The following is a 21,345-nucleotide window of genomic DNA, read 5'->3' as shown; positions in this document are numbered from 1 at the left end:
CTGCCCCCGCATGATCCCGCTGCCGCCTTCTTTCCCGCTCATCTGCGACATGACTTCCTCGTCCCACCCTCCGCCGCAGCAGTCCATGGCCCTCCGCATGAGGCTGGAGGACGCGAGCCTGGCCGCGCCCCCAGCTGGAGCCCGCGAGCCTCGCCTCTTGCCCCTGCCTAGAGGCCGCGGCTTGGCCGCGTTCCCCTGCCTGGAGGCCGCGAGCCTGGCCACGCCTCCGGCTGGAGGCGGCTCCTCCGCCGGCCACGCCCCCGGCTAGAGGAGGCTGCTCCGCCGGGCGCGCCCCTAGATGGAGTCCGCGCAGCCGGCCGCGCCTCCAGCCTCGTCTCCGGCCTCAATCTAGGGTTCAGGCGAGAGGAAGAGAGAGATTGCATCTGGATAATTGGTGGATAGTTTTTTTCGTGTGACTTTAGAAAAGTATCAGTGGCAGAGAAGAGAGAGAGAGAGGAGCACGAAGTTATTTTAGGCTCGAGAAGAGGATAAAATGGGAATTTTGCCCATCTTATTGGAAATGGGCTTCGCACAAATGCCATCAAGTTTGTGGCTTTGGTTGAAATGCTCTTATGAAATGAGTCCAACACATTATAATGCCATTTTGAGATTTAAGTCCACTTTTAATATTTTTCACCCAAAACTTTAGCCTGAACTGACCATTTTGCCCTTTACTCATTGACCCCTGCCTCTTTATCTCTCCCCCTCTCGTTCTCTCGCTCGCGCCCTAGGCAGAGCGCCGCTGCCCCAGGCCACCCCCACCCCTGGGTTCTCTCGCTCGCGCCCTAGGCAGAGCGCCGCCGCCCAAGGCCGCCCCCACCCCTGGGTCATCGATGCTGCTGCTGTGGTCGGCCTGGACGCGGTGCTCGAGGCGGGGCTGGGGCTGGCTGCCGCTGCGCCGCGGATGGAGCGCCGAGGCCGGGGCGTGCCGGCTCAAGGGCTGGGCGTCGCGCCGCCGCCGCCGGGGCTGGGCGCTCGAGAGCAGGGGGCAAGCGGGGAGCGGCCGAGCAGCGAGGCCGAGCTCAAGAAGACGCTGCCGAAGCCGCGACGTCGTCCTCGTCCTTTAAAATGCGAAGCAGCCGACGCTCCTCCTCTTTTCCTCTTTTTGCTCGCCACCGGCGAACTCGACGCGCCGGCGAAATTCGTCGCGGCCACGCCGTCTCCGCCCAATTGCTCGCACCCACGACTTCGCATCATCCTTGCGCACCTCCTTGACCCAGCTTGTAGCGGTCCTAGTCATCGGAATCAGTCGTGCGCTCGATTCCCGCCGGGGGCGTCCACCATGGCCATCACAAAGGGGCCGCCATGCGCTCGCCTCTCTCATTCACCTCCGCCCAAGCCGGCCATACCCTCGCCTTCCCCAGCTCGCGCCGCACTTCCCGTGCCCTTCCTCCAATCACCACCGTCACCGGAGCACCGTCTGCAGCAGCAGCCACCGGCACGTCCGCTGCAAGTGCCGCACGCACGCGTGGCCAGATGGCCACGGGCCAGCTCCGGTCACACTGTGGGCACCTGCGGGTGTGTCCGAGCATGGAGATGCCCCGACACCTCTCCCTCACCGCCGACGTGCATCAACCAGCCTGGCGCGGACGGACGGCTTGGCTGGTGCCGCCTTCGCCTAGGGCAGGGCGCGAGCGAGAGAACGAGAGGGGGAGAAATGAGAGGGCAGAGTTCAACGAGCTCAGAGGTAAAATGGTCAGTTTAGGCTAAAATTTTAGCTGATTTTTTTAAAATAAACTTAAAATTTAAAATAACATTATAGTTAGTTGAACTTTCAGCGACTTCCACGAAATTGACGGCATTTGGGGAAGCCCACACCCGTAAGCCGTAACGGCAAAATTCCGATTTTCTCCGAGAAGAGAGGGGAGGAGAAAGAGGAGGGGGGAGCGCTTGACTGGCCATGGTGACCGCCCGTGCGGAGTGCGCGCGTCTCTCGCGCCGCCACCCCTCCAAACCCTCCATTGCCGTAGCCATGCCTGATGCCTTGCTCCTCCTCCCGTATCACCACCTGCCGTCCCATACCATCCATCCACCCAATCATCATGCATTCGCATTCCTTCCTAATCGACGGATTATTCTTCCGGCTGAGCTAGCGGTGGCGGGAGCCTTGATCGGAGAAGGAGAGAGACGTAGGCGCGATCCTTGTTTGTAACACGCGCGGGTGCCCAACATGCTCGGCTCGTCGGCGTCCAGGCGGGAGAGCAAAAGCAGCGACCTCTTCAGGGCCGCCGCCATGGCCCTCCGGGACGCCGCCAACAAGACCGCCGGCATCGAGCCGGCCAAGGAGACATCCAACAACGTGCCCGCCGAGCCGGCCAAGGCGGCGTCCAACAACGCCGCCGCCACCCCTGCCGTATCAGTCAGGGAGGCCGCCGCCGCCGCCGTGCGCCACGAGGGCTGGATGGTGCGCTACGGCCGCAGGAAGATCGGCAGGTCCTTCTTCCACACGCGCTACTTTGTGCTCGATAGCAAGCTGCTCGCGTACTACAAGAAGAAGCCAAAGGACAACGTGGTAATTTGCACTTGCGGCATGGTTCATTGATTGATTTCCATTAAGTGATAACCTCCCCTTACTTACTGACGGATGATGGATGCAATTTGTGGACATATATATGCACCCAGGTTCCACTCAAGTCGCTGCTAATAGACGGGAATTTCAGGGTGGAGGATAGAGGCCTCAAAACGCATCATGGCCAAGTGAGTTCATTTAATTTGCAACTCCATGTCTCCATCTCTTCTTTTTCTCCTTTTGCTTTTTTATGTGACTTGTTAATTAATTAATTTCTGGATATACCTTCTCATCCGAAGGGCAGTCCTGGTGCAAGTGGTAGGGTCTTACCGTCTGTGACCAGAAGGTCCCGGGTTTGAGTCACGGTCTCCTCGCATTGCACAGACGAGGGTAAAGCTTGCCACTGACACCCTTCCCCAGACCCCGCACAGAGCGGGAGCTCTCTGCACTGGGTACGCCCTTTATATATGTTCTCATCCCTTCTTTCTGTTTTCTTTCAGATGATTTATGTCTTGTGCATTTATAACAAGAAAGAAAAGGAGCACCAGATAACAGTTTGTTCTATAGTTCAACCCTTCAACATATATTTCTCCCTGTTTTGTACATACACCGTCAGATCACAAATAAACTGAATTCACAGATGGGTGCGTATGACATCGAGGATGCAATGGCATGGAAAAAGAAGATAGAACTCATCATTGATCAGGTGTAGTATAAGTTTGGGCTGTACCTGTTTTTAATTTTTACAAAAATACGATGCAGTAGCTGTAAAACATGTCTGAAGAAAGCTTGAGTTTTAACAGCAATAATAATCCTTTTCAACCACAGAGTTTAGGATCTGCTATTTGCTTCTTAATTAGATCCCCGGCCTATCTCATATTCTTAAAAACGAATGCAATTGAGCAATCACTTACAATGGACCACTATCCAGTGCTGTATCTGAACTCATTTTGGATTGCAGCAAGTTGCAACATGCTAGCTATTTTTTATTGAACAAAACTTTTCTTTTCCTTTTTGCATTTTTGCAGCAACAGGACTCTATGACAGCTAAGAACCGTAAGGCCTTTGCTTCAGTGGACTTCGACACGGAACTTGGAGGGCAGTTTTTATTTTCAGATCATGACAGCACGTAAGTGGCATTCCATGTGTCTGATTACCTTCTGCTAGGCCTTTCTCTGATTTCGTTAGAATCTTTGTTACAATTCTAGAGCTGAAGATGACGAGGAACGGCCCACTTTGACTCACAGGACTACTATGGGGAACGGTAAAAAAAAGATCCATTAATTATTCCAAGTGAAGTTGACCGCTGTTATTTTGCAACATTTATTTTTCAGTTTTGAACATTATAGAAATCCACAATGTCATTTCTGGTGCTAGGCCCCCCTGATTCAATACATGACTGGACCAAAGAGCCTGACATTGGTGTGTCCAATCAGAACGACCCCAATCAATTTTGCTCCAAGAAGAATTGGCGACTACTTAGATGCCAAAATGGCAAGTCTTTTCATTTCTCCCCTTAGGTCAATATAATCCTTCCTCTTAGGATTATTTGAAGTTGAAGTTGTCGCTGTTTTGGTATTGCTAGGGTTGCGCATATTTGAAGAACTTCTGGAAGTAGATTACCTTGTATGCTCCAACTTCTTTGGTTTTTTTTTGGTGATTTATATACTGTCTAAAACCTAATGATTTTTTTATTTGTACTCCGTTGTGCGGTAGGCACGAAGCTGCAGCCGAGCTATGAGGGCTGTTGGTGTAGTTGAAGCCACATGTGAAGCGATCTTTGGTCTTGTAATGAGCATGGATGTAACAAGATACGAGTAAGTGTGGTTTTCTAACATTCTGTTTTCCCTACCGCTGATGTTGATCTCTTGATCTTCATTCTCCATTATAGGTGGGACTGTAGCTTTCGTCACGGCAGTTTAGTTGAAGAGGTTGATGGTCACACTGCAATACTATATCATAGGCTGCAGCTGCACTGGTGCCCAATGTAACTAGATTCTCAACATTGTCAACTTATTATTTGATTTTGCTTCTGACTGTTGCCAACAGATTTTCTATCAACATTAACTATACAGGCTAGTCTGGCCTCGAGATCTTTGTTATGCTCGGTATTGGCGTCGTAACGATGATGGAAGTTACGGTAATTGTTTGATTGTTCTTTTTACCTATCACCTTAAGTTGATGCCAGCAATGCCTTCTCTTTGACACAATGTGTGCACATATGCAGTTGTGCTGTTCCAATCAATAGAACATCCTAACTGTGGCCGGCAACGAGGATTTGTGAGGGCATTCATTGAAAGTAATTTTCCTTCGGCACATATTAAATCTTCATCTGCCTTAGAGTATGGAACACTCCAAATATAAACCAGACAAAAGTGTCAGCTTCTGGTCCCTTGTTTTTTCTTTTCCTAAAATTTCTGCTAGTACAGGTGGAGGTTTCAAGATTTCTCCTCTCAAGTGTCGCAATGGAAGACCTCGTACTCAGGTTCAACACCTTATGCAGATTGACCTGAACGGATGGTTCCTGAACTACTCTCTTTCCTTTCAGTATCATTCTTTGCTGCAGATACTAAACTGTGTTGCAGGTATTAAAATACTGTTATTTTCATGCACACAGTAACTAACAACTCCATCTTAGCATGAGAACAATAAACTAAGTTTGTCAGTGTGACAACATAGTGCTGTTCTCCAACTGATTCATTTTGGTTCTTATGTTTTGCACCTACTCCCAGGATTGCGTGAATATTTTTCCCAAACAGATGAAATCCATATAATCCCAAGGATTCCTGTAATGGAAACCATGTTCGATGCGGATTCAGAGCCAAAAAATCATAAGCTTCAAGAAGTTGACACCAAGGCAAATAAAAACATGGGAATGATTGACGAAGAATCAGATGATGATGATGATTATCAAGTTCCTGAAGCTGATATAGAGGTGCTTACTGTACAAGACCACTCTATGAGAATACTTTTATGACTTCTTTACTTAGTAAAAATTGTAATAATGTCCAACACCATTGAGTTCCATATCCTGAAATATCACCTACAATTTTAACATGTTCTCACTGCCATTTGCTTCCGAAAAAAAGTTTAACATGTTTTCTATCATCATACCTAACCTTGACCAAAACCAATATACAGGAAGACCCGAACAAATCTGATAATGATAGCAAGCGCACAGGTTTGATTCCCCATCTTGCCCTATATTATTCTGTTGGTCTATTCTCGTGTCTACTATCAAGTTACCGGGACAGGTAAACAGGCTACGGCCTGATCGAGAAAAAAGTTACTGGGACAGGTATCATTACTTTTTGCCATAACGGTGATAGTGCATCTTTATTGCAGATGAGCCTCCAGAAAAAATTGATTTATCTTGTTTTTTGGGTATTCTTCATCGTGATCCTGAGGAGAAAAGCCGCAATTGTTGGACAGTACCTGATAGCAAGATCTTTAAAGTTCGTAGCAAGACCTTCCCACAAGACGAATCAAAGGTCAAAATCTTCCAGCTTTGTGCTTTATTGCCCGGCAGTAGCCTTTTTTTTTAAAAAAAAATGGCTTGCACGAAGAACTTTAATTTCACTTGTATCCAAGTTACAGATACCTGCAGCAAGTTATCTCATGGAGCTTGCAGCCATTGACTGGTTTAAGGACACCAAACGTATGGATAATGTTGCCAGGCAGAAGGGTTGTGTTACTCAGGTAAACAGAAAGAACAGCTTAGAACCTTCTGAAGGTTTACCAATTGGTAAAATGACAACAATTGTTGTTAAAAGTAGGATGGCTGGACGTAATCAGTTTGTGGTTCCTTGTGTAATCCACGCCCTCATCCAAGTAAGGCCAATGCTTACTTGTATCTTCCCATTTTGCCACTTTCTTAGGTTGCTGCTGAGAGAGGGATGCATACATTTGTTGTCAACATACAGGTAAGTTGGAATTCACTAAGAATTACCTTGTAATCTTTATTATCAGTGTATTTGAAGGATTTTGGTGAAGTTAGTATCCTCTTGTAGATTCCTGGATCAACTCAGTACAGCTTGGTCATGTATTTTGTCACAAGTACCTTGAAAAAGGGATCGTTACTACAACGCTTTTTTGATGGCGATGATGAATTCCGCAATAGCAGACTAAAGCTTATACCATCCGTTCCTAAGGTATACGCTCACATAGTAGTTATTTACGGTGCAGTAGTAGTTTTGTATTATTCAGTTCCTATTTAACAGTATAAAAAATTGTTCAGGGCTCCTGGATAGTGCGACAGAGTGTTGGAAGCACCCCTTGTCTTTTGGGAAAGGCTGTTGATTGTAGTTATGTTCGAGGTCCTGCGTACTTGGAGGTGAGTCATGTTTATAATAACTGAAATCTTTTGTATTTGTATCTGTGGAACGAGCTATGCATGCATAGTATCTCGTTTCATCTTCATATCCATAAGGCATGGAAGTTGGAAGGACACAAAGATGGTGTGTTTGAGTCAACCCATTTGGGTTGGGTGTTCTGCTTAGGGAACAATGTTTCAGGAGGTTGCATACTAATACTGCACCGAACCCAACCCAATTTGTCTCATCGTTTAGGTGGACGTTGACATTGGATCTTCGGCGGTAGCAAATGGAGTTTTGGGTCTTGTGTTTGGTGTGGTGACGACATTAGTAGTTGATATGGCCTTCCTAATACAGGTGACTAATAACTCCCCTTGACATTTTTTTTACGTTAGCATTCTGCTGAGATCAACAATAGCACAATGCATGTATTGATTTTTGCACTGACTCACTGCTATACTCTGAACTTCTCGTCAGGCCAACACATATGAGGAGCTACCGGAGCAGGTGATAGGCGCAGCTCGGCTGGCTCATGTTGAACCGGCCACAGCAGTAGTTCCTGATCTTAGCAACACATCAAATGACAGTAGCAGCAGCAACAACGATAATAACAGCAACAACAATGGTTCCTCAGAGGATGATTCGTCCAAGAAAACGAACTGATTTTATTTTAATCTAATATCAGGGTGTTGTGTTGCTATCTCTTTAATTAAATCCGCTAGCTAATCACTCAAGTAAAGCTGTGTGTGTACTAACCTCAGACAGTGGGATCCAGAGAGCTCGAGAGAGCCAATAATCTGTTCGTTCGGCTTACTCCATATCCGTCTTCTTTTTTCAGCCAGAACAGTATTTTTCTCTCATAACATTTCAGCCAGAACAGTGTTTTTCAGCCAGTTTCAGTCAAGATTTAGCAAGCCGAACGAAGCCAATATATATTGTCTTATTTTATCTCTCTTTTTATCTGTCCTTTAATAATTGTCGAGAGGCACTGGTGAGCTAGGTTAACCTCCTTGAAGGCCCTGATACAGTGACAAAGCCCGGTGCTATCAGGGATAAACAGCGGTGATTTCTCTGGAGACTGTAGCGGCTAGGAAGTCTTTGTTTTTTTCCCCCTCCACTGTCACATGGATCTAGACCTTTTTTTTTTGTTATTTTTATCAGTTTGATGCGTTAGACCTTTTTTTTTGTTATTTTTATCAGTTTGATGCGTTTTGAGATGTTGCCATTGGATTGTTTGAGGCATGATTTCCATTTTAGCGTGACCGTTTATAGCCGATTGCTCCGAAGATATAAGCAGGGCTGCAGGAGTTAAAAGTCATTGGCGATCAAAGTTACTAAGGGCTTGTTTGGACATGTTTGATACATATTAGCCTAAATTAGCTATGGTTGGCTAGCTAGTTGAAGACTTGACTAAAAAATTAGCTTAGATGCACTAGAGTTAATTTTTAGCTAGCTAGCTATTAGCTTTTGTATTAAACAAATCTTAAGTTTAAGTGGTTCTTGGCCAACGCTCCAAGTATTATATTTGTAACCAGAGGCAATAGCACGAATAGTAATTGTGGTTATCCTAAATTTGTTTGCCGAAACATATTTTTGGGATCGGGAGATGGAAATAACTCAGCATATTGGTAGTAATAAAAAGTATTGACAAGTTTAGCATCTGAACTTTGTTTTTAGCCTTTGCCTTTTTGGCATTGGTTTGAGACATGCCTATCTTTGTTTCACCTTTGCCTTTATCTTTGAACTGCTGCTACTCAAGTTGACAAAGAAAGCATGCATTGAGTTTGGATTAGCAGTCCCAGGTTTAAAAAAAATGCTGCTTTAATTTGCTTTGTTTTTTTAATCTTTTGAGCTTTATAACTTGCTGGGTCTTGAAGGAAGGCATATGCTGTTGGGCCTGGGTTTGGGCCTTCTGGATGCTTCTTTGCTTCCTCTTCTCCCAAACAACCTGTCCCTGTCAGCCGATCGCTCGCTGACCGATCCTCTCTCTCTCTTAAACCCTAGCTGCTGCCAACCAGAACCTGCTCCCTCGCCATTGACGTTCCATTCTCCTTCTCCCTCGCGGCTGCGCTATCCATCCAGGTAAACCATCGATTCCTCTTCTGCTCCTTTGTTGTTGCCGCCGGTGCCGGATCGATCCATCCGTCCGTCCACCGGCGGGTGGCCGGTGGGATTTCCCTCATGCAGTTGCGCTCTTCAGTTCAATCTCACTCACGGGGGCTGCGGCTGCCTCTCTCATCACGGTCACGGATACATTAGATGGATAGCTGAGTGCTGATGCAAACCTTCAATTTTCTTGCAGTCCCACCAATCCATGGCTTCAGCGTTCGGGACCGCCTCCACTTGCGGCATCAAGCCTGCACCTGCCGGCGTTGCGCTTGCTGCGCCCAAGAAGCACCTTTCCCTGGTTTCGCCCTCGCTGGTTTCGCTTCCGCGCAAGATGAGGCCCCAGAGGAAGTGCAATTTCAGAGTAAACGCCGCAAAGGAGCTGCACTTCAACAAGGATGGCTCGGCTATCAGGAAACTGCAAGTGAGTTGTCTGACATGCCTATAATCACTCTTGACTAGAAGACCGCTGCTGCTCCACACCTTCACGTGTGCCATCTTCGCGTTGCACTTTCTTATTACTTGATTTTCCTATGTCAGAATGGGGTCAACAAGCTTGCAGATCTCGTTGGGGTTACTCTTGGACCAAAGGGACGGAATGTAGTCCTCGAGAGCAAGTATGGCTCACCTAAAATTGTCAATGATGGTGTCACTGTGGCAAAGGAGGTGCGCATCTGCCTACACATTTGCCATCGTTTGTTCTTGTTCATACTGCAACCATGACCTGCTGTAACTTGCTGTGGCTGCCGAGTTGAGTTTCCTCATCTGTTCTGGGCTGTGACCATGCACCAGGTTGAACTTGAGGACCCTGTTGAAAATATTGGTGCTAAATTGGTCCGCCAAGCTGCTGCTAAAACAAATGACTTGGCTGGTGATGGGACAACAACTTCAGTCGTCCTTGCTCAAGGGATGATTACCGAGGGTGTAAAGGTACATGCTAATATAAAACCTCATGTCTCAGGGTATCTATATCATCGTTGTTTTGCTCATGTCTGAAGATCTAGAGTATTTTGCTACTTTCTCCAGGTTGTAGCTGCTGGTGCTAATCCAGTGCAGATCACCCGTGGTATTGAGAAAACAGCCAAAGCGCTAGTCAGCGAACTCCAAAAGATGTCCAAGGAGGTAACTTTTGGTTATGATCTCATTCTGTTTAGGAAATACATCTCTGCATTCCTTGGCACTCTGTTTATCTTTGCCATTGAACAATCGCTTCACTACAATACAATCGCATGAGCACCTGAATATCTGATGGCTTTAGCACACTGCACTGCATACAAGCTACATATAGGGTGGTTGGCTGACCCTGATTACCGTCAATGAGCCGTTTACTGTTATACATCTCAATACGAGCTTCATGTGGAACAGGGCTTGCTTGTTTGCCTATATATCGATTGAATATGTGCGTAAGTCCAGAGAAATGGACTCTTGTTATGAAGCCACCATGTTTTAAAGACACATATGCTGCACTAGTTCATCCGATTTGCCTTCTTTGAAGATATATGCTGTCTCTCTGTATTTTTTTTATTTCAATTTCTTCCTCCAGAGTTATCTGAATGTTGTATGGTGTGCTATCGGGCATACTTCTTTTACAGTTGAACTGCACATAGATTCTACAGACTTGATATTTTGGTACTTTTTACAGTCAGTTGTAGTTGTGATCATTGATTCCCATTTGAATCCTGTTCATTTCAACTTTCAAGAATACTATTCCCTCTTCAAAATTTTGAATATGTTGGACTATCATTTGACACTGCAGGTTGAGGACAGTGAGCTTGCTGATGTTGCTGCAGTTAGTGCTGGAAATAACTATGAAATTGGGAATATGATAGCTGAGGCTATGAAAAAGGTTGGGCGGCAGGGAGTGGTCACACTTGAAGAAGGAAAGAGTGCTGAAAATAACCTCTATGTTGTAGAGGGAATGCAGTTTGACCGTGGCTATATTTCTCCCTACTTTGTAACTGACAGTGAAAAAATGACAGTCGAGTATGAGAACTGCAAGGTTTGATGCTCCTCTTCATCATTGTATTGAAAATTGTGTAGTACTATCTAGTAATAGCAATTTTTATGACTTCTGTACGCTTATGGTGATTTTAATTCTATTACCAGCTGCTCCTTGTGGACAAGAAAATTAACAATGCCAGAGATCTTATCACTATCCTGGAGGATGCTATTAGAAGTGGATATCCAATTCTAATAGTCGCAGAGGATATTGAGCAGGAAGCTCTTGCAACGCTTGTGGTTAATAGGCTTAGAGGTGCATTGAAGATTGCTGCTATCAAGGCCCCTGGTTTTGGAGAGCGAAAGAGTCAATATCTTGATGACATTGCTACTCTCACTGGAGGTGAACTTTTTATTTAGTTATGATTTGATATACCTTTTTTTGTTTTTGGTGCCAGCTGATCATTTTCATCGGTCATCCTTCACGCAGGCACTGTCATCAGAGAAGAAGTTGGATTATCCTTAGACAAGGCAGACAATCAGGTCCTAGGAACTGCTGCCAAGGTTGTAGTAACTAAGGATTCAACGACAATAGTGGGAGATGGCACTACACAGGAGGAAGTAAACAAAAGGGTGACCCAAATCAAGAACCAGATTGAGGTTTGCATTCTGAAGAGTCTTAAATTCTATGTTCCTCTGTTTTCTTTCAAAATTTTAATTTCCTCTTTGTGGTTCTGCTTTGTTTATCAGCTCCTTTTGACAGCCCTCATTTGCTAATAGAGATAATCTGCATTCCCTTGTTTTGCATGTCTCCATAAGTCACTTTTGATTTGGAAAAAAAATGCTTTCATTAATGGTTAGTTCCCAAACATCAATTTTTCAGGCTACTGAACAAGAATATGAGAAAGAAAAACTAAACGAGAGGATAGCTAAACTCTCTGGTGGTGTTGCTGTCATTCAGGTAAAGCCCGATGTACCTTAGGTGCCTCTTGGTGTATTTAGCATGCTTAGCAGAATAAAACAACTAGAACATGATATGCCTTGCTTTGTAGGTAGGAGCACAGACAGAAACTGAGCTTAAGGAAAAGAAACTGAGGGTTGAGGATGCCCTGAATGCTACAAAGGTAAATGCTATTCGTGTTGCTGAAATGCATCTGGTGTTAGGCACAGTATACCTGTATGCAGCGGCGGATCTAGGAAATATTTTAGGGGGGCTGAACAACACTGCTGCTCGATCTTAAGTCTTAGCCTCCCTACACTATAGAACTTTGCCTAAAAATTCATGGGGGCTCCAGAGGGGGTTCCACTGTTCCGGTATGGGTAGGGGGGGCTTGAGCCCCCCGCCCCACCGTTGGATCCGCCCCTGCCTGTATGCTCCCATTCACATAACCTTCTGATGCACTATTTGCACCGTGTTGATTTCTTAAAATCCTATTTGTATCAGTCCTTGTTAGTTGGTAGTTTTCTATATTTGCAGGCAGCAGTTGAGGAAGGTATTGTTGTCGGTGGTGGCTGTACCCTTCTGAGGCTTGCATCAAAAGTTGATGCAATTATAGAAACCCTTGAGAATGATGAACAGAAGGTAGGTTCCAAAGTTTAGTTGTTTAATGTCACCCTTCCCCTAAAAAAATGTTACCCTTTGATTAAGGTTCTATTTTATATTCCATCAATGGTGACCTTTTTGCCCTTGTTTTTCCTTTACAAGGTTGGGGCTGAAATTGTAAGGAAGTCCTTGAGCTATCCACTTAAATTGATTGCAAAGAATGCAGGTGTTAATGGCAGTGTGGTTACTGAGAAGGTTTGTGCTCAAATTGTGCCCGTTATTAGTCAGGGGTTGTGCAACTTGTGCTTAACAAGTTTGGAACTTGTTGATATTCAGGTTCTTGCCAATGAGAACTTCAGGTATGGGTACAACGCGGCTACAGGGAAGTACGAGGATTTGATGGCTGCTGGTATCATTGATCCCACCAAGGTGTGTTTCTGCAGAAGCAATGCCTTGTGTTGCTATGAAAAGAAAGATTTAGGTGATATGAGGATTTTCTTTTGCGAAAACAGGTTGTGAGGTGCTGCTTGGAGCATGCTGCGTCGGTGGCGAAAACCTTCATCACCTCTGATGCCGTTGTCGTTGACATCAAGGAGCATGAGCAAGCACCTGCTCCTGCAAACCCAATGGGTGGTGGCTCAGGTACGTGTGGATTGCCTGTGGCATCCGATGGTTAGCTTGTTGAGCAATGCCAATGGTGGTGTTAATTTGCGTTGGTTTTCTTTTTCAGGTTTTGGGTTCTAAATTGTTTGGAGTTAGGCTCCCCTTCCGTCGGCAGCAGGCGTGTTGCAGGGACAGAATCTTACGTTAATTTCGAGAAATAAGTTGGATGTTAGTTTTGAGATATAAGTTGGATATTATTGTTGCGTCAAATTGCGAAAATCAAGTGCAAGTAACCAAGACAGCTGAAAATAATTTTGATGAGAGGTGCTTGTTCTTTTTTCTCCTATATTGGTGTCGAAAATGTCGACACTGTATGGATTGGTCTCACTACATGGCATATTTGTGCTCGTTGTAAGGCAAGCCTGAGACTGAGCAGCAGCCAGTGTTCAGCTATGCACTTGCCACCTTTGGCAAGACAAGTTGGTTGCGAGGCCAGCACGTCACAGCACACCGGGCACTGGTCAAAAATTCACAAACCCGATTTTAAACAGGATGTGTGGTCACTGCTCAAAAAAATCACAAGCTCAATTTTAAACAGGATATGTGTACTCTGATGTTTCAATCAATGATTCTGCTAGTCAAAGGGACGTACATTTTTTCTTCTCTGTATCTGCCAGCTGGGTAAAATTGGTACCGGTAAATACAATGCACCAACAGTTAGCACCAGCAGTACTAAAACACATTCTTGATTCTTATATGCCTTAGCACTAAAATACACACAACCAATACCAATTACGATACGAATAAGAAAATTAATTAAATAATATACACCGATAATGATTGATTTTTGCGTCTGTATGTACCACACGAAATCAGCTAAAACAAAATCAATCAGCATGTGTCCGCCATCTCATTCCGCTCGGATGAACGGGGAGGAGCTCATCTCAGTTGTGCTGTAGAACGATTCCTCCTGGTAGTAGTTCTCGTCTTTCTCCTCCTCCCACTTGAGAACCTCCCTTATGTACTTGAATGCTTCGTCCACAGTCTGACGCTCACGGGCATGAGCCTGCCACACGAAAAGCTTCCGGTTCGTCTGCGCAAAGTACAGGTCCTTGAACTTCATGGCGATGTAGTAGTATGCCTGATGAGCCAGCGACTGGTTGTTGTGGTTCGTCCGCACCGGGCAGAAGTCGTTGAACCACTCACAGCTAGTGATGGGCGCGCGGTTGATCTTCTCCTCGAAAAGGTCATACTTGTTCAGAACCAGAACAAATGGAGTATCGCAGAAGCATGGTTGCCTGCTCAATCAGAGATTCAAATTTTACTGCTTCCCACAAGATATCACAAACTCAAGAGAATCACTGGATTCATGGACCATTATGCTAGAGTTAAGCCTTAGTTTAGTTCCTTCCTCTAAAGTTTACTCCCTATCCCATCGAATGTTTGGACACATACATAGAGTATTAAATATAGACTAAAAAAATAACTAATTGTACAGTTTGCGACTAATTTGCGAGACAAATCTTTTAAGCCTAATTAGGCCATGATTTGACAACGTGGTGCTACAGTACACACATGTGCTAATGGCAGATTAATTGGGCTTAATAAATTCGTCTCACGGATTACTGACGGATTCTGTAATTTGTTTTTTTATTAGTATCCGAACACCCCATGTGATATCTCCATGTGACACCTCAAAACTTTAGACCCTGGATATAAACAAGGCCTTAGTTATTGACTAGTAAAAGATAACCTCAGAAGGAAAACGTTAGCGTACCTGATTGTAGCCTCAAATAACTCTTTGCTTTGCATCATTTTGTTCACAAGAGGCCGACTGCTGCCACTTACAGGGGGTCCCAATTGGTCATAGTCACTGAGTGCTACACAGAATATTACCATACGGACATCTTCAAACATTTCCACCCATTTGCAGCCATCATTCATGCCTTTTGCACTAACTCTGATCAGCTGATATCTGATGAAGAAAAAGAGCACATGATTTAAAGCACATGATTCAGATGCACCTTTTACACATGGCCAGGAAGTAAGTTAAGAAATTACTTGGTGAGAGGCTGGGAATGTGCCTCAGGGTTGTCGATATAAGGTTCAGACATTGGGCTGCGATCATCAAGCGTGAACTCAATGAAGGCTAGCCCATTTCCTTGTGTTACTCCTTCAGCAAAGATTACATCTTTCTCTGAAGGTTCATACTCATTGCTTGACACCTCAATGGCCTGCAGTGGATATGCAAAGAATAGTACCAAAAGTCATTCAAAAACTTGAAGGAAAAAAAAACTCAGCTCCACATGATACAAACTAGGTTGATCAATGTTGGAGCTCTATTAATTTAAAAGCTATCAGGTTATACCCTGCTCAAGAAGTGCTCAGCCAAATCAGGGAGAAAATGCAATTCTTCCTTTCTTTTAAATGTTGCTTGTATGGCAGGGTCCTTCCACATCTCATCAACAAACGGAGCATATTCACGCGTTGCAGCAGGGAAGAATGCATCTAGGTCACCCATTGCTATGATATCCAAAAGCCAATCTGAAAATTTCTTTAGCCTTGCATTTATGGAGTATATACAAGAATCTGATCCGTTGGCTTTATTTTCATCTGCATCCAGAAACAGCTCAATGATACAGTGTCTGTAGGGGGGGGGGGGGGGGGGGGGGGGGGCAATAGGACTAAATGACTCGGTCATATTACCATGCTGAGTTTCTTCACGCTCAGAAATCGTGTAATTCAATCTAGACAAAGCTTCTTCCTCAAAACGCTCGCGGCCCTCTAGCAAAATCCCAAGATACTTGAACATATTGCTTTGGATCATCAATTTGATACCTACAAGTTCTTCTTGGGTGAACCTAGTCCCATACAAGTATTTAGCCTAAGACACATTAAAACTAAGATCAGCATGAAGCGTAACAAATGCTGGAATGAAAACCACCGACAGGCAAAGACAACAAAGATATACCCCGCAGATGAATTACTAAATAACAGTGCAATCTCTCACATAGGGCCAGTTACAGAAAATTACATTGCAAGAAGTGTTATAGAGCTAAAGGCATCAATGGACAGAATCAGAACAGACCTGCTTAAAAATAGTGCTCGTACCAGCACCAGGTGGTCCAAGAAGAAGAAGCTTTTGTATTCTTTTTTGGTCCAAATAATCAGGGACAGTTCTTGCTGTATATGGAACTTCATCTCTGGTTCCATTTGAATTCCCAGGAGGCACCGGCAGTGAAAATAATGCACATGCAAAACGTGTCAGAGCCTGGCCACAGTTTAGGAGACATCATCAGCAATAAGCAATTAAGCATACCATCTTAAGTTTTGAAAGAAATAGCATTGTTACAAAATTCCTTTTAACCAAGATACATACTGATTCCCATATTTTTCCTTTTATGTTGTTTTGTCCTTCTTCCTCATAACGACCATCATCATAAACCCAAAAATGAGTGTCACGGGGACACTGAACATTTGCAACCTGCAAGCATAATGCAAGTGGTGAGACAAAAGAGTGGGAAAAACTCTTCAAGGCCCCCTTTGGAACAGGGGATTTTTTTTTCCGGTTCCTGCGTTTTTCCTGTGAAAAATGAACTGATTCCTACAAAACTCCTATACAATTCCTGTGAAATTCCTGTGTACAGTTCTATTCTGTGGCCCTGGCGAGTTATGTGCTTCGTGTGACTGTGAGCGGGAATCTTGGCTATGGACTGAAGGACTAAATTTTGAGCTAAAAGAAAGCATCACATACGATGCTGCTGGTTACGATATGCTAGTCCTGAATGCCAGAATACAAATGGGAACTTCTGTTTGATGAATTACTATCTTGATATCCAGAATGGTAAAGCCCTTGGATTTGAGAAAACTTCCTAATTCGTTGCAAACTGGAAAATTATAAAAACGAGGAGTGGAGGACAACAATATGCACATCGAACTTTGACAATGATCCTCTTATACCAAAAACATTAACGATTAAACATCTAAATTGGATAAGCTGGAAGGTAACAAACATATTTCAAGTTAACTAATGTACTGGAACTCAAATTAACAGGACAGATAGGTGATAAAGTTTTTGCTAGAAACGACAAAAATGGCTCACATCACGTGGTATCAAAATCCATTAAAGCATAAAACTTAACATTTATTATATATTGGATAATACATTACTATCTGGCTTATATGGTTTAGCATGGCCTATTATCAATGGTCATACGAAATGGACCTTAGCGTGATAAAGGAATACTGATAGTTGGTGAGATCGAAACAGACTACACGCACTGCAATGCTAAAAATGCCCCTTATGAATGCAGTAAGGCCAAAGGAACTCAACAGCTGAGCTCCCTCACAATACCCATCAGCGACCATAGAAAAGCAGCTCTAGAAGGGTAAAGCATGCTTGGCCAAAAGCAAGGGATGATTCCATTTGGAGAGCAAAATAAATGACAAGACCGTTACCTTTAGAATTTTCAGCTCAATCTTTGTTATCTCCCTTCCATTCATATAAACCTGGGTGTTTCCGTTACTAGCATTGGCCCGAAGCTTCCCAGTGAAATTGAGGTTGGAGCTAATAATCCTGTCTGGTTTTTCTCCTTCCTATCAGAAAACACCAGTTTCATTAGCACACAGTCAGTAAACTCACACAGAAGCTTTGCACTTGATAGATTTACCTTTCCCCATAAGCCCGACTCCTTGTCATACCAATACTTTCCTGGTTTTAGCTTCTGAGGAGGCCGTGAACAACTTAGCAGGTCGGTTAACTCCTCTGGCCTCAACGGGCAACCATTGACAATAAGCTGCTCTGGGCGAAGCTGATTCGCTTGGCACTCCTTCTCAGCTTTCAAGATTTGCCTTACTTCCAACGGGCTGAGCAACCGCGAAAGCGTCCTCGAGTTCTTCCCCAGCTTTGACCTTTTGGACTCATCGATTGGCTGGCCGATGCAGGTGACGCACTTGCGCCCTTCTGGCATTGACCCCATCATCCGAAGGACACAATAGCTGCAGTACCTTGCATCACAAACAAGGCACGACTCCTTGCTCTCCCATTTCCTCTTCCCACAGCGATAGCATGCCCTTCTCCTCTTCTCCTTCTTTGTGACGGCCACGTACTGCTCAGACATCTCCTCAAACTCCTTGCTCTCATACTTGCTGTCGGGTGTGAAGCCGAAGGTGACGACCGGAGCTCTCCTGCCCTCCTGCCTTTCAGACCTATTCTGTGGCCCAGGTGAGCTCTGTGCTGAGCCGTGTGACTGTGAGCGGGAATCATCGCCTTCGTCGTCGTCGTCACTGAACTCCTGGTTGTGCAGGACTGACTCTGAGCTGCCACCAGCCTGCGCGGCCACTGGATCTGCGCAGCGGGCGATCCTGGAGACTGGGAGGCGGATGGGCTCAACGACAGGCGCCACAGGGATGCCTCCGAGCACCTGGGAAACGGACACTGGCTCCGCCGTGGGGATTGCAGGGATCTCCACTGGGTCTACCCTGGGGAGGTCGTAGGGCACCGGCGGGCCGTCGTACTCGAGGGCGATGGAGTAGTCGAGGTTGGGCGGCGCCTCGGGGATGGGAGTGCCCGGGGGAAGGATCCTCCGCATCATGTCCTCCCAGGTGCTCCCATCCATGGCCTCCGCGTGCGCCTCCGCCATCTCTCTCCTCTCTTCTTCTACCTGCCCTGGTTGCTTTGCTTGTCAACCACCTGCCTCCTACGTCGTCATCACCACAGAGCTGACCGATGAAGATGAATCGCCCTTTTCAACTCGGACCACAAAGTTTGACTTTTTCCTTATTCTGTGGCACCGAAATGAAACAAACCAACTCCAATTAAGATCCTGTCAACAACTACACTAGGCAGTAGTAGCGGGTGCTCGGAACCCAGGACCGAAAGCAGAGATCTTTACCGCGAGGAACTGGGGTTCGCTTCAAATCCGCACGAGATGCAACCAAAATCCAACCTTTCCACCACAACCGCCGAACTGAGCTTTCTCGATGGAGGGAGATCCCGGCCACCTCTTCTCTTCTCGAAATTGGATCGGGCTGGTCAGGCGAGAAGAAAGAATCAGCGGGAGTGGATACTCCCCTCCTGCAAAGGATGCGGCAGAACGGAGGAGGAAGAACTGGAGACCCGGAAGGAAGGCAAAAGGCTGCGCTGCAAAAGAAAGGGAGGTGTGGGACGGGACGGGAGTCGGGACGCCGCAGCCGCACGGCGAGGACGAAGCGAGGGGCTGACCTGCAATAAACGTGTTGCCTTTTGGACTCAAAAGGAAAGCGACGGCAGCAAACCAAACGAAACGAAACGAGGAAGACGAACCCGCCGTTCACAGCAGACAGCCAAACACACCACTTCCGCCGCACTTCCTTTTCCTTCACCTACGACTCCCTCCATTTCGGTTCACGGTTCTCGTTTTTTCTTTTCCGGGAACAGCTTCAAAAAAAAGAAAGAAAGTAAATGATATCTAAGTGAAGTTATCTTGATTTAGTGGCAGTCTGGACGGCTTCTCAGCTCCGGCTCCTACTGAAGCCCTACCAAACGTCTCCGTATAAATCCCGTTCGCTTCGCTGAAAAAAATAAATTGAAATACTGTTTCGACTGATTTGTTGTGAGAGAAAAATATTATTCTGACTAAAAAATAAATTAAAAAATACAGATTATAAGAGAAACGAAAAGATCCACATAAAGGCTCAGACCAAGGAGTCAGGGGAAGCTGGCCCAAAAAATGAAGTATGTAGATGGAGCTCGAAATTGTGGCTTCTGCGGTCCCTCTCTTTTTCTCTGGCCACGTGCACAACCATGGTTGGCTGGAGGAGTACGATGGGCCATGATTACAAATAGTGTGGTTTCAAAACTTTGAAAGCAATTTTCTCCTAAACCGTGTACGTGTTTCTAAATCAGTTTTGACCATGATATTATTTATAATTAAGAGAATAAAATAAAATCAAACATGATTATATTTTAATTTTTTATTAAAAACTTAATGTTTTATTTAGAAATATAATTTTCTCTTTTGCTTGAAACATTTTCCTTTATTCTCATGACACATTTTATGCTAACTCTTCCACGTAAACGTGGTACAAAATAGCCTTTTTAATATCGACCATCAAAGAAGTCAAAACATGAGGAGCCGTTTTGCCAACGTTTTTTAGAACAGCTTCTGAGCTGCTTTTTTAGAGGAGCTAGAGCCAGAGCCGTTTTGGGAGGAATTTTTTTTATTTTTAACATTTTTTGTAAACTAATTTTAAATCTAATACTGTTTATTTTTTTTTTCAAAACTAACACTTTTGGTCGCGTCTATTGCCATGGCATGGCGAAACGCCTGTGCCGCGCCATGCATGGTGGACGGCGAGAGGGGTGATCGATGATGTGGCAGGGTCTGTCGCGCCATAGACCATGGCGCGACACTGATGCGCCAAGTCCCACGGCGCGGTAGGACCTGGACGTAGATAGAAGCCCAGCCTCTATTGTAATAGAACGAGAGTTGCTGTCGGTGAGGATTGGCAGCGACGCGACCATGGACCCTGACTTCGCGTCGCAGCTGAACGGCACCTGCAGCTCCGACCCCAACGCCTTCGCCTTCCTCGACCCCTCGCTGGTGGGCTTCGACAACGCCTTCTACCGGAACTTATAGGTCGGCAAGGGCCTCCTGGGCTCCAACCAGGTGCTCTACTCCGACATGAGGTCGCGTAGCATGGTCGACTACTACGCGTCTAGCTAGGGTGCCTTCTTCGGCGATTTCATGGCGGCGATGACCAAACTCGGGAGGATCGGGGTCAAGACGCCGGCCACCGGCAGCGAGATACGCCGGGACTGTCGGTTCCCGAACTAGTTGCTAGTTAATCTCGTCGGCAGTGTTGTCGCGACACATTGAAACGAATATGAAGCAAATAAATAGAGTTCGTGCGTAAGTTGACAAGTTGCCACATAACATTTTCATTGGTTCATGAGTCTGTAAATTTCAGACGATAATATTTGTTCGACATAAGTTTGACATAACCAACTAATTCCCAGGAGTGTAAGGATCCCTCGGACGCCTCTGTCTCTTCGTATTTGTAGGCAACACATTCAGAGTGTAGCCAACGTCGGTGTGGTTGCATTGCCGATGCGTACGGCTCATACCCTATAAGTATATGATATGCACGATTACTTATAATCTTTATAATCGTTAGTTCATGGAGCCTACGTATTTAAAGAAACTACCTTTGTTACTACCTGTGAGGCTCCTTGGGTACCAAGCGGGGCACCACCTAGCTGAGACATGTCGATCTCGTTCTGCTGCCAATCGTCCCACTAGTGGTGCTGTATGTGGAAGCCCGAAGGGTCGTCGTCGTCATCATCGTCGTCC

The 21,345-nt window shown here is 45.5% G+C and overlaps 3 protein-coding genes across 4 annotated transcripts; 2 read left to right on the top strand and 1 right to left on the bottom strand.

Moving 5' to 3' along the window:
* Nucleotides 1-1,846: 1,846 nt before the first annotated feature.
* On the top strand, nt 1,847-8,568 carry LOC136466439 (protein ENHANCED DISEASE RESISTANCE 2-like). The gene is made up of 22 exons (XM_066464849.1): nt 1,847-2,512; nt 2,623-2,697; nt 3,010-3,063; nt 3,150-3,215; nt 3,538-3,638; nt 3,718-3,773; nt 3,887-4,003; nt 4,095-4,135; nt 4,226-4,326; nt 4,401-4,496; nt 4,585-4,649; nt 4,737-4,808; nt 4,939-5,094; nt 5,242-5,444; nt 5,651-5,690; nt 5,855-6,000; nt 6,107-6,208; nt 6,388-6,432; nt 6,520-6,660; nt 6,747-6,842; nt 7,078-7,179; nt 7,300-8,568. Exons 1-22 carry the CDS (start codon nt 2,171-2,173, stop codon nt 7,483-7,485), a joined length of 2,403 nt encoding a protein of 800 aa, XP_066320946.1. The 5' UTR covers nt 1,847-2,170; the 3' UTR covers nt 7,486-8,568.
* Nucleotides 8,569-8,761: 193 nt separating this feature from the next.
* On the top strand, nt 8,762-13,333 carry LOC136466440 (ruBisCO large subunit-binding protein subunit beta, chloroplastic-like). The gene is made up of 15 exons (XM_066464850.1): nt 8,762-8,904; nt 9,125-9,352; nt 9,469-9,594; nt 9,721-9,858; nt 9,955-10,050; nt 10,685-10,927; nt 11,035-11,269; nt 11,357-11,526; nt 11,750-11,827; nt 11,919-11,990; nt 12,344-12,448; nt 12,572-12,664; nt 12,746-12,838; nt 12,922-13,051; nt 13,140-13,333. Exons 2-15 carry the CDS (start codon nt 9,137-9,139, stop codon nt 13,151-13,153), a joined length of 1,809 nt encoding a protein of 602 aa, XP_066320947.1. The 5' UTR covers nt 8,762-8,904; nt 9,125-9,136; the 3' UTR covers nt 13,154-13,333.
* Nucleotides 13,334-13,599: 266 nt separating this feature from the next.
* Nucleotides 13,600-19,331, bottom strand: LOC136466438 (extra-large guanine nucleotide-binding protein 3-like). Of its 2 annotated transcripts, XM_066464848.1 has the most exons (11): nt 19,317-19,331; nt 18,907-19,235; nt 17,683-18,796; nt 17,471-17,608; nt 16,392-16,496; nt 16,101-16,283; nt 15,719-15,896; nt 15,381-15,625; nt 15,074-15,246; nt 14,790-14,987; nt 13,600-14,310 (listed from the first exon to the last, which is right to left on the bottom strand). In XM_066464848.1, exons 3-11 carry the CDS (start codon nt 18,652-18,654, stop codon nt 13,923-13,925), a joined length of 2,580 nt encoding a protein of 859 aa, XP_066320945.1. In that variant the 5' UTR covers nt 18,655-18,796; nt 18,907-19,235; nt 19,317-19,331; the 3' UTR covers nt 13,600-13,922. The 2 variants fall into 2 exon arrangements, with proteins under 2 accessions (XP_066320945.1, XP_066320944.1); XM_066464847.1 differs by having other exon boundaries at nt 18,907-19,331.
* Between the last annotated feature and the right edge of the window lie 2,014 nt (nt 19,332-21,345).

Source organism: Miscanthus floridulus, chromosome 7 (assembly GCF_019320115.1).
Source record: "Miscanthus floridulus cultivar M001 chromosome 7, ASM1932011v1, whole genome shotgun sequence".
Lineage (NCBI taxonomy): Eukaryota > Viridiplantae > Streptophyta > Magnoliopsida > Poales > Poaceae > Miscanthus > Miscanthus floridulus.
The sequence above is the reverse complement of the archived record's forward strand: the minus strand, read 5'-3'. Positions and strand labels throughout refer to the sequence as shown.